The sequence below is a fragment of the Emiliania huxleyi genome (assembly GCF_000372725.1).
Source record: "Emiliania huxleyi CCMP1516 chromosome Unknown EMIHUscaffold_209, whole genome shotgun sequence".
NCBI lineage: Eukaryota > Haptophyta > Isochrysidales > Noelaerhabdaceae > Emiliania > Emiliania huxleyi.
In genome coordinates, this window is record NW_005200517.1 from 73,757 (window position 1) to 91,381 (window position 17,625).

The 17,625-nt window shown below is 69.4% G+C and overlaps 5 protein-coding genes across 5 annotated transcripts; 2 read left to right on the forward strand and 3 right to left on the reverse strand.

The window, feature by feature from the left end:
* Positions 1-337: 337 nt before the first annotated feature.
* Positions 338-2,093, reverse strand: VTI1-1 (vesicle transport through interaction with t-snares). Its single transcript, XM_005781007.1, is given in 7 exon segments — positions 338-506; positions 518-739; positions 866-919; positions 995-1,051; positions 1,173-1,229; positions 1,410-1,869; positions 1,935-2,093. 6 exon segments carry the CDS (start codon positions 2,028-2,030, stop codon positions 561-563), a joined length of 903 nt encoding a protein of 300 aa, XP_005781064.1. The 5' UTR covers positions 2,031-2,093; the 3' UTR covers positions 338-506; positions 518-560.
* A 717-nt stretch (positions 2,094-2,810) lies between these two features.
* Positions 2,811-8,087, reverse strand: EMIHUDRAFT_114150 (hypothetical protein; the record flags this gene model as incomplete). Its single annotated transcript, XM_005781008.1, has 6 exons — positions 2,811-4,124; positions 4,372-4,702; positions 4,776-4,937; positions 4,983-6,411; positions 6,558-6,963; positions 7,050-8,087. 6 exons carry the CDS (start codon positions 8,085-8,087, stop codon positions 2,811-2,813), a joined length of 4,680 nt encoding a protein of 1,559 aa, XP_005781065.1.
* A 206-nt stretch (positions 8,088-8,293) lies between these two features.
* Positions 8,294-9,173, forward strand: EMIHUDRAFT_442946 (hypothetical protein). Its single transcript, XM_005781009.1, has one exon. It carries the CDS (start codon positions 8,317-8,319, stop codon positions 9,040-9,042), a length of 726 nt encoding a protein of 241 aa, XP_005781066.1. The 5' UTR covers positions 8,294-8,316; the 3' UTR covers positions 9,043-9,173.
* A 106-nt stretch (positions 9,174-9,279) lies between these two features.
* Positions 9,280-13,486, forward strand: EMIHUDRAFT_456958 (hypothetical protein; the record flags this gene model as incomplete). Its single annotated transcript, XM_005781010.1, has 7 exons — positions 9,280-10,119; positions 10,339-10,569; positions 10,682-10,782; positions 10,889-11,393; positions 11,491-11,676; positions 11,747-12,733; positions 12,995-13,486. 7 exons carry the CDS (start codon positions 9,280-9,282, stop codon positions 13,484-13,486), a joined length of 3,342 nt encoding a protein of 1,113 aa, XP_005781067.1.
* A 302-nt stretch (positions 13,487-13,788) lies between these two features.
* EMIHUDRAFT_114153 (hypothetical protein) lies at positions 13,789-17,419 on the reverse strand (the record flags this gene model as incomplete). Its single annotated transcript, XM_005781011.1, has 5 exons — positions 13,789-13,842; positions 13,922-15,631; positions 15,687-16,515; positions 16,958-16,991; positions 17,320-17,419. 5 exons carry the CDS (start codon positions 17,417-17,419, stop codon positions 13,789-13,791), a joined length of 2,727 nt encoding a protein of 908 aa, XP_005781068.1.
* Positions 17,420-17,625: the final 206 nt, after the last annotated feature.

Here is a 17,625-nt window from a genome sequence, read left to right on the forward strand (position 1 = left end):
GCCGCCCCTCTCTCAGCACGCCTCGCGCGCGCGCCGGGGGACGGGCGCGGAAGCCACAGCCAGTCCGCACACCGCAGTCCCCACGTGCCGCAGTCGGGCACAGGGCGGACACCAGCGTGTGTGCAGTGTATAGTGGTGTGGGCTGTGGTGAATTCCAGGGTGTCGATATTTGATCACACAGACAATTTTCATGTTTTTGCGGTGTCGTGTGTCCACTAGCGACTCGCTATAGATTTATAGAGACGCCGATGGCGATGCGCGATGGCGCGATGTGGCCCCCCCCGCGGGCGCACGTGCGTAGTTTCGACGAGTCGGAGTGGTGCGGGCGCACTCGGAGAGAACAGGCATCGGCTTCAGAGAAAACAGAACACCGCACACACCACCGCGCACATTTCGTGACTCATCTCGCGACGCGTGCGACACACCTATTTTGGCAGTGAGCCACAATGCGCGAAGCCACAATCATTCTCTTTGAGCGTTTGAGGGGCGATCCACAACCACACGCGCGTCGACACACCCACCGGCGCGAGGTGCAGTCGGGGCGTGGCCGATATTCGTCCTCAGGCAGCGCCGCCTGCCTCCTCCTTGCACGCAGAGAGGGGGGGAGGCCAGTCGATGCGCTGCGGCGGCGCCAGGTGCGTGGCGGCGATCGCGATCGGTCCGGCGAGCGCCGTGAGGAAGAGCAGCAGCGCGAAGAGCGAGCGGAGGAGGGGCGAGGCGTCGGTCGGTCCGGCATAGTCTAGGGAAGGGGGGGGGTGGGTGGGTGCGTGTGTGTGTGGCGGGGCTAAGGAGGGACGTTGCCAGGGGAGGGGGGCAGGGGGGAGAGGCAGTTTGGGGGGGGGGGGGGGGCGGTGCCTGGCCGCCCCTCTCCACTCGTCGGTCTGGCGCGGGTAGCAAGACAGGAAGAGGAGGGTCGCGGCTACAGAGGAGGGAGAGGCGGGCGGTGGGAGGCAGGAGGAGAAGGGGAGTGCGAGGAGGCAGCAGGCGAGCGCGCAGAAGAGGACGAAGAGGCTGCACGAGACGCACGCACGCCTGGCGGGCTGCATGGCGCCTGCAGCGGAGGGGCGGGCGAGGGGTGAGACAGGCTGCAGCGCCCCTCCCGTATCCCTCCCGTGTGTCGCTGCCGTGTGTCGCTACCGTATGTCGCTGCCGGCCCTCTCTCGGGCGCGCACCGGCGAAGTAGCAGCCGAGGAGGGTGAGCACGGAGACCACGAGCAGTATCACGACGCCTGGAGCAGCAGAGACGCCTTGCGCGCACCACCACCCGACGCACCACCGCCCGCGCGTGCTGCGAGGAGAGCAGCCACTCGCGGCGCGGCAGAGGGGGTGGGGAGAGGGACGCGCCTCCCCATATCTCCCCATATCTCCCCATATCTCCCCATATCTCTTACAAGGGGAGAGGGACGCGCCTCCGCCGAGCGGCCGCACCTCGTTCAGCCGCCGCCTCTCCTGCAGCCGCCGGCCCGCCGAAGCGAGCGGCGAGCTCGGCGCCGCCTTGGCGGCGGCAGAGGCGGCGGCAGAGGCGGCGGCAGAGGTGGCGGCAGAGGCGGCGGCCGAGGCGGCCGAGGCGGAGGCTTGCACAAGCGGCTGCTGGGGCCCGGCCGGCGGCGAGGGGGAGTGCTTTCCGTGCGCGTTTGGGCCCCAGCGGTACAGCGCGATGCCGACGATGGTACAGAGCAGCGCGAACACGATGAGCCAAAGCGTGAGCTTGATCATGTCGGCGCGCCGAAGCATCCGCTTGATCAGGTTGGACGAGCGCGTGAGGACGGACTCCATCTCGTTCTGCGTCTGGACGGCGCCGGTCAGCTGCTCGCGCTGCACGCCGAGGGTCTCGATGATGTCGGCGCCCACTTGCTGCGTGTCTGCCACCTGAGTGAGGGAGAGCGCGTGTGTGTACGGCACCGTCTCAAGGCGTCGGTGACCGGGTTTCGCACCGTGCGCTGCGTCTCGTTCAGCTGCTGCAGGCCGCGTGTGCCAGCACCGGGTACCGCGAGCAGAGGCTGCGGGTCCATCGACGTCGCGGCGGGCATGGCGTAGGCTGAAAGAGTGAGTGTACAAACACCAATCGCGAACAGGCAAATCGCTTGGCAGCGTTGGCCACAGCGCGGCCGTTGTGAAGAGAGAGAAATCCGGCCAACAGCCCCAACAGTCCACACGCATACCGCGTTGGTGCCCAGTCCGAGCCAGACTGTTCTTCACCTTTCTACCTAACCTAACCTAACCGACCGTGGAGAGTCAGGCGTGCAAGCCCGCAGAGGTGCGGGCGAGAGGGCGGCCCGAGCCCGAAAGGGCCCGCCCTCGGTCTTGCTCTACATGGTAACGGATAAGAGGAGAAACACCCCCGGGATATGGACTGGGACACGCTGTGGTTCAGACGTCAGGACCTGAGCAACGACATGTATTGGCGGCACCACGTGATCGGAGCACGGGGAGGCGGGAGGGGGAGACAGAGAACGCGCCCTTAGCCCTTACGTTGCCTTTACGCTCCTCCTCCGGACCCTTTCCCCTCTCGTTCCTATTTTCGCCCTTTTTATTTCTCCAAGTCGTGCTCCAAGTCCAACGAGCAACGTCAAAGCGTTCTTTTCGAAACTCCAACGAGGTGTGCTCCACATATGTCCTGCGCGCCACAACCCCGGACACGTCCGGACACGGGCACGCGCCAGCCGCCACCCGCCAGCGGCCCACGCCGATCGCCGTTCTGAACTTTGATGTTTGAGTTTAAACATGCCACATACACGCTTAACAAGCTCGCTCCCCCCTCCCCCTCTGAAACACCCCTCTCAGGGATGTTAACACCAACCCTCTGCTCGCTACGACCAGCCCACGGGCCGCAGCAGCATGGGGACTCCGTGGACCGAGCTGTCCTTCTTGCCAGTGCGGTTGCCCGCCTCGTCGTACACCGTCGGGTCGCCCTCCCGGTACTTGGCGTGGAAGTCGCGTTCGGCCGCGGCGTACGCCTCGGCCACGGAGCCGCGGTTGCCCTTGGAGCTCTCCACGCCGAGGTAGGTGTAGAACTCCCTCGCGAAGGCCTGCGCCACCCGGTCCTGCACCACGGTCCTCCACGCGACGACGTAGAGGTGCGGGAAGCCGGCGTGGATGTCCTCGCCGATGTGGTGCGACGAGCAGAGGTTGAGGAAGATGCACTCGATCCCGTCCTGCAGCTGCAGGCACTCCTCGAGCGTGCAGACGAGCTCGCGCGTGCTCACGGTGAAGGCGCGCCCCTCCGAGTCCTCCATCAGCAGGCGCCCGTCCGGGGTGCCGTGGCACGAGAAGTGGAGCACGCGCGGCCGGATCGGCTCGTTGCGCGCGTCGCCCCGCAGCGGCCCGAGCAGGTCGGTAGGGAACTGCGCCGCCGCGCGGATCTCTCGCTCGCCGACCGGCAGCGCTCGCAGCACTGTGCGCATGTCTCGCTCGAGGTCGAGGCGCTGCCGGCCCTTGGAGGGGCAACAGAAGAGGCCGAGCAGCGTCTTCTGCTGCCGCTTGACGGTCGCCACGCCCGGCTTGAGGTACGAGAGCCGCAGCAGGTCGGCGAGCGTGGGCCGCTGCTCGGGCGCCTTCTTGAGCATGCGGCGCAGCATGTGCAGCAGCGCCTCGGGCAGCTGCTTCTCGTTGGCCTCGAGCTTGGCGATCATCGCCGCCGCGCCGCCGCTCGCCAGCCAAGCGACGTACTCCTTCCACTCCTCGTTGCTGAAGGGGAGCGACTCGGCGTGCACCGCCTCGTCGGCCGCCGCGCCGGTCGCCCCCTCGCGCTGCGCGCGCGGCGAGAAGCAGCCGCGCAGCAGCGGCTCGGCGGCGAAGATCTCGTAGACTATGAGCCCGAGCGCCCAGACGTCGATCGCGCGCGTCACGACGAGCGGCCTCCCGCTCGCCTCCGCCTCGGCCACCTCGGGCGCGCAGTAGGCGCGCGTGTACTCGAGGCTCCGCACCTCCGCACCCTCCCGCCGCACCGAACCAAAGTCGATCAGCCGCCAGCCATAGTGGCGGCCGACGCGCAGGAAGTGCGACGGCTTGAGGTCGCAGTGCACCGCGATGGAGCGGCCGGCGGCCTCGTCCGTCTCTGAGGCCGCCGCCCTCTCCACCGACCTCGGGGTCGGCGCGTAGAGGTCGTCCTCGAGCTCGACCGCCTACGCGCGAGAGGAGGGCGTGCGGGCGTGTCCCGGACCTGTCCGCCGGCCTGCCGCCGCTATATACATATACATCTCTCGCTCGCGAGGTCTCGCTGGCGAGGCGCCTCGTGCAGGAGGAAGTGCGTCTAGGAAGTGTCTAGGAAGTGTCTCTAGCTCGCGAGGCGCCTCGTGCAGGAGGAAGTGTGTCTAGGAAGTGTCTAGGAAGTGTCTCTAGCTCGCGAGGCGCCTCGTGCAGGAGGCGCACGCAGCGAAGCAGCCGCGACACGACCGCCACCCGCTCGAGCTCCGAGTCTTGCGTCGCCACCAGCGGCGCGCGGTTCCCCTCCTCGAGGACGAGCACGTACGGGAGCGGCGTGAAGCTGCGCGGGCCGGAGAGGTCGATGCGCTCGAGCAGCCGCGGCGCGGCGTGCAGCGAGTCGCCGCCGCCCTCGCCGTCGGAGTGGGTCTGGCCTCGCTCGAAGATGCGGCTGAGCCCGACGAGAACGCGAGCCTCGAGCTCCCACGGCTCCCTCGCCTCGAAGAACTTGAGCACGACGTTGCGCGAGTCGTCCGTGTCGAAGGCGAATTTGACGTACCTAAGGGAGTGCGGCACGCTCACGCCGATCGCGTCGCGCCCTGCCGCTCGCCCCGAGCCGAGCTGCGGCGCACTCGGAGCACGTGCTGCCGCGGACGCAGTACCGCCCGTCGACCGTGCCCGGGATGTTTGTGTCGCCCGTGTAGAGCCGGTTGAGGTCCGTCACGGCGGCGAGCCACTCGTGCCCCTCGAAGGGGGCGCGGCTGAGCCACGAGCTCTCGAGCGGCAGCCCATGCCTAATTAACTATTAATTAACTATTAATTCATAGTTAATTAGGCACGAGCTCTCGAGCGGCAGCAGGTGCCGCAGCAGCAGCCCGATGCCCTCGAAGTGCTCCCGTGACGGCCCCGCCTCGCACGCGCGCTGCAGCGCCCCTCGGCCGGCCCGGTCGCGGAGCTCCACCTCGGCGCGCGTGCCCTCGCGCTCGAAGAGGAGGAGGAGCGACCGCACGATCGCGTCGGCGCCAGCGGACGCCGCGCACAGCAGCAGCGAAGCGTCCTCGCCGTCGCGCGCCCGCAGCAGCGCGGCGCAGAGCGCGTCGCCCGCCCGGCCGCGCCGCTCGAGGAGCGGGCAGAGGAGGCGCGCGAGGAGGCGGAACATGGCGGAGCGCTCCTCCGCGTCGAAGACGGGAGGAGCCGCGGGCGGGAGGAGGCCGGCCGAGCCGTGCTGGCGCTGCGACGAGTGGTGGTGCACGACGAGCGGGCCAAATTCGGCGGCGGGCGGCGAGAGGAGGAGCAGGATCGAGAGCACCATCTGCGCCGCAACCTCGTTCGGGTCGAGCTCGAGGGAAGGAGGAGGAGCCGCGGGGGGATCGGCGCGGCTCAAGGCTCGCCTCGCCGGCAGCGCGGAGCGCGCCTCTGCGACGGCGCCGCTCGAGCCTCGGCTCGCCGACCGGTCCGCCCCCGCCGCGTTGCCGCCGGCGCCGTTGGGGGGCGCCTCGCTCGGTGGGAGCGCAAAGGGCTCGCGCTGCGACTTTTCGCCGAGGCTGACGCTGCGCCTCGGAGAGAGCGGCGCGCGGCCCGCCGCCCACGACCCCTCCGACATGGCGTGGCGCGAGACGAGGGGCAGCTCGAGGGCCGCGCCGAGGCGCTCGAGGGCGGCGGCCGTCGAGCCCGCCTCCGCCTCTCGGCCGTCGCGGCTCGCGGCGCCGTCGGAGTTGGAGCACCTCGAGGGCGGGCGGGGCCGCAGCGACACCTCCGGCCGGAGGGAGGCGACCTCCTCGATGAGGGCGCGCGACGGGGCGAGGAGGAGCTGCGCGGCGACGAGTTGGCGGAGGCAGGCGAGGAAGGCGCGCTTGTGCCGCTGCTGCTGCTGCGGGCAGAGCTGCCACGCCTGGTGCGCGCGCTGGGCGGGCGTGAGGCCGAACGAGTCCTTCTGCTGCAGCGCGCAGAGTAGCCGCGAGACGGCCGAGCCGTGCGAGCCCGGGGCCGGCTCGTTGGCGGGGGCGGCGGCGTCGGAGGAGGAGGGGAGCATGTCCCACACGGCGTGAAGGTCGGCGCGCAGGGCGGCGAGGTGGAGGTGGAACGGGTCCGCCTTGGCGTCGCCCGGCAGCACGGTGATCGCCGCGCTGGCGTGCTCCTTCTCCGCCACCTTGCAGCCGCACGCGCCCGCGTCGTAGAGCTGGTCGTCGCCGCAGAGGAACTCGAGCAGCTCATCAGCGGAGTGAGGCACCGCCTTGCGCGCGCCGCTCGCCAGCGTCGAGCGCGTGCCTAACTAACTATTAATTAACTATTAATTAACTATTCATTAAGCGCTCGCCAGCGTCGAGCGCGTGCCGCTCGCGAGCGCCCAGAGAAGGCTCTCCCCGCTCGCCTGAGGGGCATGTCTCGGACGTGTCCTCGGACGTGAGCTGGACATGTCCGGCCCAGGCTCTCCCCGCTCGCCTTGCCCGCCGCCTGCGCCGCGAGGAAGCCGCCGATGAAGGCGTCGGCCGCGCCGATCACGTCGACGACCGAGCACTTGGACCTCGGGATCACTAGCGGCTGCACGGCCGACGGCGGCTGCCGCACCGGCGCCGAGGCACTCTCGGCCAGCGACTCCATGCGGCGGCGCGCCGGAGGGCTGCTTCCTGCGAGCGACTCGACGCGGCGCCGCACCAGGCTCGGGCTTCCTCGGGCGTGCGGCGCCTCGTCCGGCGGAGCGGCGCCGAGCCAGCCGCCGGAGGAAGGGTTCTCGCAGAGGAGGTGGCCGGCAGCGAAGGTGACGACCACTGTCTGGAGGCGTGGCCAGCGGCGCAGCATCGCCTCGGCGGCGCGCTCCGCCTTGGCGGCATGCGGAGGAGGGTGAGGGGCTGGGGTTAGGGGTGAGCTCCGCGAGGGAGAGCGTGCAGGTGAGGTGAGACAAACACTAAGTCTGTCCTCGCAAGCGCCGCCTGGGAGAGGGTGCAGATGAGCGTCTCCTCGCCGCCCTCGTCGTCGAGCAGCTGGAGCGCCTCGCTCTCGGCGACGAAGCACAGGTCGACCCGCTCGTCGAGAAGCAGCCGCGCCTGCAGCGTGCGGCGGCGGGTCAGCGCGAGGGCGCGCGGGTTGCGAGGCCTTGCAGCCGCCGTCGCCTGCCGCTTGCTCTCGTCGGATGCGAGTGGCGACGGCTTGAGCGCGACGAGGCAGCGCTCGCCCACCTTCTTGACGAGCTGGCGCGAGAGGACGGGGCTCACCTCGAGCTGCAGCAGCACCACCACCCGCCTCTCTCCGCTCTCCTTCTGCCGGACGAGCGCAACCGCCCGCTGCACGTCTGTCCTGTCGAGCTCGCCGTTCGCCTCGAGGCAGGTGACGTTGAACTTGCGCGAGTCGTCCTTGGTGACGATGTGCACCGCCGTCCCCGTCCTCCCGAGCCGCAGCGTCCCACCCACATCGACGCGCTCGCTCCGCAGCGCGGAGAGCAAGAAGCTGCCGCTCTCGTCGTCGCCGACTCGGCCGACGAGCGAGACGGGGACGCCGAGCCGCGCGAGGGCGACCGCCTCGTTGGCGCCCTTGCCGCCCGCAGACTGCTCGAAGCGCCCTTTGCAGGACACGTCGTGCTCCGGCCAGGTCGACACCTCGGCAGTCGCCTTGACGTCCATGTTGATGGCGCCAAAGACGACCACGCACAGCGCAGCCGTCTGCTGCTCGGACGCACTCACGCGCCCGCCCTCCGCCGGGAGGATGGTGGGCGAAAAAGCACTGGGCGTCCGGCGGACAGGCGCCTCTCTCTGGATCGGACCCTGCAGGCCGCCGTCCGACGGCTCGGACCTCAACTCTGGCGCCAGCTGCTCGACGCGCTTGCTGAGCGCTTCCAGCGCCGCGACATGCTTTGCGACTGTGCGCGAGTAATGCCGCCACGCCAGCGCAAACGCCAGCGCGACGCCGGCGGCGAGCGGTAGAGGGTTCTCGCTCGGCAACAGTGTCATAGGGAGGAGGACGAGGTGACTGGAGGAGGCGGTCGCGTGTGTGTGCACCGCATGCTGCACCGCAGAAAAAAATCTCCCCCCCGTGAATTCCCGGGGAATACCCCTGCGTATCACACCCCTCGCCTTAAAATCCCTGTGTGGTGGCGGCGTGCCGCCCGTCGCGTGTTTTCTTTCTTTGAATACCTCCTGGTGGTGGCGGGCGAGAGTCGGCGCTGCACTCGAAACCGATATGGTGCTGCGGCGCCTGCCTGCGTTTGCTGCGACGGCTGCAGGAGCGCTCTGCGGTACCATCGCGATGTGCGAGCAGGACCCCGGCCTCAGTCGCGCCCGCGTGACCGGCAGCTCTGAGGTCGGCGCGACCCGGTGGCTGCGGCTGACGACGCTCGACTACGAGGATGCGCGAGGAAAACCTCGCAAGTGGGACATGGCGCAGCGCACGACCAGGAAGGAGGGCGCCGAGGTCGACGGCGTCGCCATCCTGGCGCTGCTGCGGCGGCGGGCGGCACCGCAGGAGGAGGTGGAGATGCTCTTGGTGCGGCAGTTCCGCCCGCCGATGGGCGCGGTCACGATCGAGCTGCCCGCCGGGCTCGTCGACCCGGGCGAGAGCCCTGAGGCGGCCGCGCTGCGCGAGCTCAAGGAGGAGACGGGATACACTGGCTCCTCCGCCTGCGTGTCTGGCCAGCTCGCGATGAGCCCCGGTCTGACGGACGAGGCGGTTGCGCTGGTGGTGGTCGAGGTGGACCTCGACTCGCCGGCCAACCGCGTGCCAGAGCAGGCGCTCGACGAGTCCGAGTTCATCCGCGTAAACCGCGTGCCGGTCAAGGCGCTGCTGCCCACGCTGCGCGAGCTCGAGCGGGACGGGTGTGTGCCCTTCACAGGCCTCTACACGCTCGCCGTCGGCCTCCAGCTGGGAGCAAGCGGCCTCGCCGACGCCAGCGCGGCGCTCTCCACGTGAAGGCGGGAGCGCGCGGCGGGCCCTCTCCTTCGAGGCGTGGTCGCGCCGCGGCGAGGCTGCCATGGCGGCGAGTAAAGTCGTGCTCATTTCTTTGCCAACCTATTTGCCGCCGCGAAACACAAAACCTCCTCAAAGTTAGTTAGTTAGTTAGGGAAGAACAGCCAGGTTAAAATGCCAGCCGCGCCTTATCGGCAACGAACTGGTGTCCCGACAGTCAGACCACAGTGCTCTCCGCTTATGGACGCCTGTGCCAATGGCGTCCGCTTCAGCCTCCTCTACGACGGCCGGTGTCTGACGGCGGAGCCAGGTCTCGGGTGTGGCGTTGCGCTCGCAGCGTGTGCGGCGGCAGGCGAGGCCAACGCCACACTACAGACGTGGCGGCTGGAGCCGAACAAAAACGGGACCAGCTTCACCGTCTACTCGCCCGCCAAGAGCGAGACTACTGCCACGCCCTGCCCAGAGGATGCCAGCCCCGAGTGTCCCGCGTGGGCGCGCCTCGGCGAGTGCGAGAAAAATGCGGTCTACATGACGCATGCGTGCCGCCGAGCCTGCGGGATGTGCCATCCCAAGCCGATTTGCAGCGTGTGGTCGCACCGCACGCCCGTTCCCGGCTCTGCGGCCGACAGCGCTGAGCTCAAGCTGCTCGTCCGCGCGCCAAAGGCACCTTTTCTCTGGCTTGCGCCGCGCGGCAGCGAGAAGCGGCACCTGCGCGTGCAGCTGCAGGCCTGGAGCTCCATGTTTCCAGACTACAAACTTGCGCGCGTGCGGTGCCCTGGGATGGCGCAGGCGGCGTGCTGCCTCGAGGCGGGCCTGTGGGGCCTCGGCCACCGCAACGCGCACGTGCAGCGCGCGTCCTTGCAGCTCTGCTCCTACCACGAGAGCCATATGTTCCCCTTCCAAGAGTGGCGCGTGGAGTGCGCACCCGACGCGGCGGAGGGCGACGCGGCGGAGGAACAACGCGAGGGGCAGCCCGAGCCTACGGCCGCGTGGCTCGAAGGCTTGGCTCGCGACGAGGGCGAGGAGGCGCTCGAGCGACTGCTGCCCCACGAGCTGCTCGGCGTGGGAGAGTTCTCGCCGGTCGAGGCTGCAAAGGCGCCCCGACCTCAACTGCTCCCACGCCCACGCACCCACACCCTCGCACCCACACGCCAATGCTCCCACGCCCTCGCACCCACACCCTCGCAACCACACGCCAATGCTCCCACGCCCTCGCACCCACACCCTCGCACCCACATGCCAATGCTCCCACGCCCACGCACCCACACCCTCGCAACCACACGCCCCCTCGCACCGCAGGCAGCCTTCCGGCGGCTGGGCCGCCACTTCCACCCGGACAAGAGCGCCTCGCCGCACAGCGCGCTCCTCTTCGACCAGCTGCGTGCCGCCCTCGACCAGTTCAAGTCGGGCAGCTGGCGCACGGCGCAAGACGACGACGATCGCCGCCGCTTCTTCACCGACGCGGCGGTGGTCGAGCTCAACCGCACGTCCCACGCCGCCGCCGCAGCGAGCGAGGGACCGCTCTGGCTGGTGCAGTACTTCGCGCCGTGGTGCCACCAGTGCATCGCAAACAAGGCCTACGACGCCCTCGCCGGCTGCAGGCGTGAGAGCTTCCATGAGCCTTCTTGGAGCCTTCCTTTAGGCCTACTACGTGCTCGCCGCGCGCCGCCTCTCGCAGATCCTCGGCGACAGAGTGCGGGTCGGCGCGCTGCGCTGCGGCGTGCCTCGCAAGCCGGGCGGCTGGTGCGAGACGGAGCTCGGAGTCCCGGAGCACCCGACCTTCCGCGCGCTAGCCAAGGGCGCCTCGCCCCCTCCCGCCGCCTCGCCTCTCGCCTCCCACCGCCAAGAGGCGCGAGGCGTGCTGCTCCTCAGGCTTCGCTCTCGAGCTCGGTCCCTCTCTGCCGCAGCCGCTCCTGCCCGAGCTCCTCGTCAACTTCACCCTCCGCGCCGCCGCCGACCTCCGCCGCCAGCGCGCGGCCGCCCAGCGAGGCAAGGGCCTCCGCCAGCTGACGCCAGCGGCGGCGGCCTCCGCCGACTTCGTCGCTTCGCCGCAGCTGGTCCTCTTCACGGAGCCGGACTGCAGCCTCTGCGACATTGCGCGTGGGGCGGTGGCGCTGCTCGGCGAGGCGAGGCTGATCAACGTGAGCGTCGTCGAGTGCCCGGCGGCCGAGCCAGCCGAGGGGGGAGCGGCCAGCTCTCCGCGCGAGACAGAGCCGAACGACAAGGAGGGGGGAGACGAGTACTGGTTCTCGCACGAGCACTTCCCGGACGGCGGCAAGCAGGCGGCAGAGCACTTCGCCTTCACGCAGGCGCGGCAGCAAGCGCAGCGAGACGCAGAGTGGTACGGCGAGGAGGTGGAAGAGGAGGAGAAGGCGTGTCGGCGGGAGGCGCGCCCGTCGCGGAGCGGAGAGAGAGGGAGGGGCCACCGACCTGCCCATTGCCCGCCCGCAGGAGGGACGACTGGCTGCAGCGAGGGAGGAGCGGCGGGCGGCTGCCGTGCGGCGCGTGCGGCAGCGGAGGGAGTCGTCGGCCAAGCCCAACGCCACTGCTCTGGTGGCGGAGCTGCACGCTGCGCCTGCTGACGAGTTTGCGCCCCGCCTCTGCGAGCTCCTGAGCAGCGGAGCGAAGCGCGCCGAGGCTTCACATCCGCGCGGCGGCCGCGCGTCTTGTCGCGCTGACCCGAGAGCCTCCCTCGCACGCGAGCTAGGTGCCCGCCATCCGGTCGCTGCTCGAGCTGGCTTGCGCCGCCGACGCGCCGCGAGCCGCTGCATGCGCTGCCGCCATCAACGGGCGCGACTCAAGCGGGGCGACGCCGCTGCAGTGGGCCGCCGCCGCGCACCCGCCCGAACGGGCGGCGGACGTGGTTCGGCTGCTGACCAAGCACGGCGCTTCCGCCGACGGGAAGGGCGACGACGGACTCGCGCCTCTCCACTGGGCAGCGCTGCTGTGCCAGGCGGAGGTGGTGTTCGCGCTGCGCGAGGCGGGCGCTTCGGCCGACCTCGCCGCCGGCAAGGCGTCCAGCCAGCTCCTCGACTTGCGCGAGCGGCGAGGCGACGACGCGGAGGAGGACACGCAGAACGTCAGAAAGAGCAGGCGTGCCTCTTCGCTCTTCAGGGTCTTTGGCCGGAACAGCTGCACCTCGCACGTCGACTTCGTGCGCATCTACGAGAGCTTGTTCGACCGTCCGCCGCCGCAAGCGCCGGCCAGCGAGGAGCGGGGGAGGCCGCCGCTCGCCCTCGTCTTCGGCCTCACCTCTGGGCTCTGGCAGCAGCCGGCCAAACAAGCCGTCGGCCAGGAGCTCGGGCGGCTCTTGCGCGCGTATCCGCCGCTTGCCCTTGGCCGCGTGTCGGGCGGCACTTTGCTGCACGCGCTCTCTCGCCCTCTTGTGATGGCGGAGGCTCGGTACGAGCTCCTCGAGCTGCTCCTGCGCCGCGGCGCAGACCCCGACGCGCCCAACTTGCACGGCGCCACGCCGCTCATGGTTGCTGTCAGTCTCGAGTCGATGCGCAGCTCTGGGGAGGAGGCGAGCCGCGTGGCCGCGCTCCTACTCCGTCACGGCGCAAACGTGTCGCGCGTTGTTAAGAAGGGCGGCAGCGCACTCACCGGCAGGAGCGCGCTCGACGTCGCGACACGCTCGAGGAGGCTGGCGCGCTCGCAGGGCCGCTCACTGCCGGTGTGGTCGGAGCTCGTCTCGGTGCTGAGCGACGCGGTGGCCGAGGTGGAGGCGGAGGCGGAGGCGGAGGCGGAGGCGGAGGCGGAGGCGAGGCAGGAAGAGGAGGCAGCGGGAGCTGGGGACGGGGCGGCGGAGGGGGGGAGGCAGGAAGTGGAGGCCGCCGCGGGGGCAGCGGGGGCCGGGGAGGCAGAGGGGGCTGCCGAGGAGCAGGGAGAGGATGGTGGCGCCGCCGGTGGCCAGGCCGAGGCTGAGGCCGCGGCGTTACGCCTCTGCCGTGGCGAGGGGGTGCGGTGGGCGCCCGAGATGCGGCTGTACGGCCCTGGTAAGGGGCTGGGCCTTGGGCTCTCGCTGCTGGGTCGCCCGGCAGGGAGTGAGGAGGAGCTGCTCAGCGCGATCGAGGGGGCAAAATCGATGGCGCACGTCTTGCTGGATGTCGCGACGGAGCGGGCGCTGGAGCAGGCGGAGCCGCCTCTCGAGTTCGAGGAGCGCGACGAGTCGGCGGGCGGCGGCGCGACTTGCGGGAGCGCGCCCATGGAGCCGCGGGAGCCGAGGCCCGAGCTCGACGTCCCTCGGGTGTGGAGCTCAATGCTCGAGCCGCCCGGCGGCACGGCGCCCTCTGCACCTGCCAGGCTCACGTCCTCGCCTGGCAAGGCGCCAGCCAAGCAGGGGACACCGGGCGCCATCAAAGCGGGGTCCAAGGACCCGACGAAGCTGCGGCGCGGGCCCGCCGTCGGCGGTGGCTCAGCTGGCCCGACTGCTGCAATCGCCGGTTGAAACCTGTTTTTCGTGTTTTGAGAAAGAGAAAAGAAGGTAAAAACACCTGGTCCTCACATGACACATGACACAAGATCTCACACATCTTTTACTCTTTAAACACTGTTTTCGCTGTTTGAACCGTCGTTGTACGCTGACAGGGCGGCGTGTGAACGGGCTATAGATAGCGAAGAGAAGAGGGAGCATGTATTCTCGCGCACACAAGTGTGGCGGGGCTCTCTCTCCGCGGCTCTCGTGTCCAGCTTCTTGTGTGTCCCATGGTGTATCTCCTCTCCTGGCTATTCGCTATATAGAGTACTCGCTTAGTACAACCAATCGTCGGAGGCTCCGCCTCCGGCTTGGCGAGCACCAGGATCCTACGGTACATGGCAACGGCGATGACTGAGAGCGCTGATTCACAATGATCAAGACGTATGCCGTGCGATGCATGTGCACCTCGGTCGTCTTGGAGTGCGACAACTGCAGCGTTTGGAAGGTGTCGCGTTGCTTGTTCCCCGCGCCACTGTTCGTCGGGGTCCCGGTGCGAGAGGGGTCACTGTCGGAGATGTTGGAGTGCGCGGTGCGCCTCGCGCGGATGTCCGCGGTGGCGCGCTCGAGCCGCTCGATGTGCATCTCGATGTCCTTGGGCGCCGTGCCAACAACGCCGCCGCTGCCGCTGCCGCCGCTTGCGCTGGAGGCGGCGCCACGGGGTGGTGTCTGGCGTGCTGAGGCCGCCCGCCCGAGCCGCTCGATGTACTCGTTACTTCTCGCCGGCTCACCGGGTGATTGGCACCGAGCGGGGGAGTGATACCAAGGGTCTTGAGCTGGCCGCGGGGGCGTGCCGTCGTATGCGCCTCCCTGCATCATCTCCACCTGGCGCTCGAGGGCATACCCGCCGCCGCCAGCGAGCACGGGAGTCATGTCGTAGCCGCCGCGCTCGACCTCCCGAGTGCGTGGCGTCGCCAGCCCCGTCCTCCGGCGCCCCTTTCGGCCGCGGCGCCGCACCACCCCGGCGGTCAGCCACGGCTGCGGTGACACCCGCTGCCTCCGCAGTGTGGAGAGAAAGCAGATTTCGGCGAGGCAGAGGCAGACAACGAAGGACAACAGACCCGCGACGATAACGATGGCAATGGCGGCCTCGCTCATTGGCGGCAGTGCCTGCGGCTGCTGGGACGGGGTCGAGGGCGGAGGGATCGAGAGCGGCGTCGGACCAGGCGGCGGCGAGAGATCGTCAGGGGTGGGCGGCAGGCCACAGCGGGTCATGAAGCGGGACATGACACAAGTGGCGGCGGCGGCCGGCCCACCTCCGACGTGCTTACACCGCTGAAGAAGCCCGTTGCCCTGCGTGACGTAGGCCTCCGCGCACTTCTCCGGCTGTTGGGCGCGGGTAGCGTCGGAGTGGCAGGTTTGTGGAGGCGAGAGCGAGCGCAAGTCAGTCATCCGCTCGAGCTGCGCGCAGAAGCCGGCCGGCGTAGCGAGTGGCGGCGGCGGCGGCGAGCAGATTACGAGCTCAGTCGAGAGCAGGCACGTCGGCTCCTGGCCGCCGACGCCTCCGAAGGCGTGCTCGCAGCGCTGCAGCGCGCCCTCGGGCTGGCGCCAGTATGCTCGCTCGCAGAGCAGAGGGTCGTACAACCGCGCGGGGTCCGTGTGGCAAGACTCGGGCGGGTCCAGGGCGCTCAGGTCGATGAGCGGGCCCAAGCCGTCCCCCTGGTCCGCGAGCACGGCTTCACACAGCGGCGGTGACGGCGGCGGCGGCAACGGCGGCGGCGGCGAGGGCGGCGGTAGCGGCGGCGGCGGCGGTGTGGATGGAGGTGACGGGGGCGCCTGCGGGTCGCCGAGAGGGATGCGGGGCGGAGCTGGCGATGGAGGCAGCAGCGGAGGCGGCTTTGGCGGCTGGAGCGGAGGCGGAGGAAGGGACGGCGCCTCGCCCGATCCCGGCTCGCCCGATCCCGGCTCGCCCGATCCCGGCTCGCCCGATCCCGGCTCTTCGCCCGACCCTGGGGTGATAGGCGGCGGCGGCAGCGGCGGCGGCGCAGCCGGTGTCGGCGCAGCCGGCGGCGGTAGCAGCGGCGGCAGCGGCGGCGGCAGCCACGGCGGCAGCGGCGGCGGCGCCCGTGGCTGCTCACCAGAGCCAGCCTCGCCAGAGCCAGCCTCGCCAGAGCCAGCCTCGCCAGAGCCAGTCTCGCCGGGGGTAGGGTCCGGCGCGCCAGGCGGAGGGGACGGGGCGGGCGCCGAGGGAGCGCCGGCTAGAGGCGATGCCGGTGGAGGAGATGCCGGTGAAGGTATCACTGGCGGCGTCGGTGCCGAAGGCGGCGTCGGCGATGCCGGTGGAGGCGATGCCGGTGAAGGTATCGCTGGCGGCGTCGGTGCCGAAGGCGGCGTCGGCGATGCCGGTGGAGGCGATGCCGGTGAAGGTATCGCTGGCGGCGTCGGTGCCGAAGGCGGCGTCGGCGATGCCGGTGAAGGCGATGCCGGTGAAGGTATCGCTGGCGGCGTCGGCGCTGAAGGCGGCGTCGGCGATGCCGGTGGAGGCGATGCCGGTGAAGGTATCGCTGGCGGCGTCGGTGCCGAAGGCGGCGTCGGCGATGCCGGTGGAGGCGATGCCGGTGAAGGTGTCGCTGGCGGCGTCGGTGCCGAAGGCGGCGTCGGCGATGCCGGTGAAGGCGATGCCGGTGAAGGTATCGCTGGCGGCGTCGGCGCTGAAGGCGGCGTCGGCGAGGTTGGTGGTGGCACTGCTGGCGGCGAAAGCGACGGTGAGGATGGCGGCGTCGGCGGTGCGAGCGGCGGCGATGGCGACGGTGACGGCGGTGAGGGTGGTAGAAAAGGTGGTGGCGAGAATGGCGGTGGGAACCACGGCTGAGGTGACGCTGGCGGAAACGAAGGTGGCAGAGGCGAAGATGCTGGAGGAGAGGGCGGGGGATACGAGGGCGGCGGATACGCTGGTGGTGGCGGCGAGGATGGCGGAGTAAAGGTTGGCGGAGTGAAGGGCTGAGGGGGCGCGAGCGGAAGCGCCCCGATTGTAGGAGCCAGAGGAGGTCTCGCAGTCGGATCTGCGGGGGGCAGGAGCGGCGGGGCAAAAGCGGACACAGACATGTAATTGTGGATCCAGATGCGGCGGTTTCGCTGCTCACAAGGCGCCATGCAACTTCACCCCCGGCCCCGAAATCGCACAGTGACAGTCAGACATGCAACACGGGGTCCCAGGGAAGGTGAGCAAAACCCTTATCGCTGGTCTATTCACACAAAGCACAACCCCCGGGCCCGAAATCGCACGCAAGCACAGTGAGTGACAGTCAGACACGCTTCTCACACAAAAACACAACCCCGGGCCCAAGACACGAGCACAGACAGTCGAGAAGGGAGAGACAGCGACGACAGTCAGAAGTCAGCACTGCCACTGGGTCTCAGGAAGGCGAATGCGATGACGGCCTCTGTGTGAGCTACTATCGCATTACCTACCTAGGAGCCGATCGACCCGCGTCCGGTGCTCACCGACGGCCGGGCGGGCCACCCGCCCACGCGCCGCCTACGAGCAGCGCGTTGCGCCGCAAACTCTCGCCCGCCGACAGCGCCGGCCAGTCGCCATCGGCCGGGGCGCTTCACACAAAAGCACAACCCCGGGCCCAAGACGGCAAGACGCACACGCACAGACAGTCGAGAAGTGAGAGAGACAGACAGCGCTTCACACAAAAGCACCACCCTGGGCCCGCGAAAGGCGCGCTTCACACCTCTCGTCGGAGAAATTTTGCTGGCTTTTTGTTTTCTGTCTCGCTCTCAAGAAGAAGAGACGTGATTTCTTGTTGGTTTTCTAAAATCTCTCTCGCTCTCCCATCCCTGGCTTGCAACGCGCCGACCGCCGTCCGCGGCACGCGGCACAGGCCACACGCCCATGCACACGCCACAGCCCACAGCCTCACTGAGCACGCCGTCGCCGAGGCCGCAGCCGGGAGACATCTGACATGCACATGGCGCGTTTTGGCAGCCGCCAGCCCGGGGCCCGGCGCCATTTTTGAGCATCGCCGAGGGCCTTATACATTATTATTAAACCTATTAGGCGTTTTGGTGGGCGTCCTCTAGCGTTATAGAGAGCTTTTTAGACTAGTCTCCTGTGAGTGTGACAGCTGGTCCAGCTCTAGCAGGCTCTACCTCTAGCCTCTACC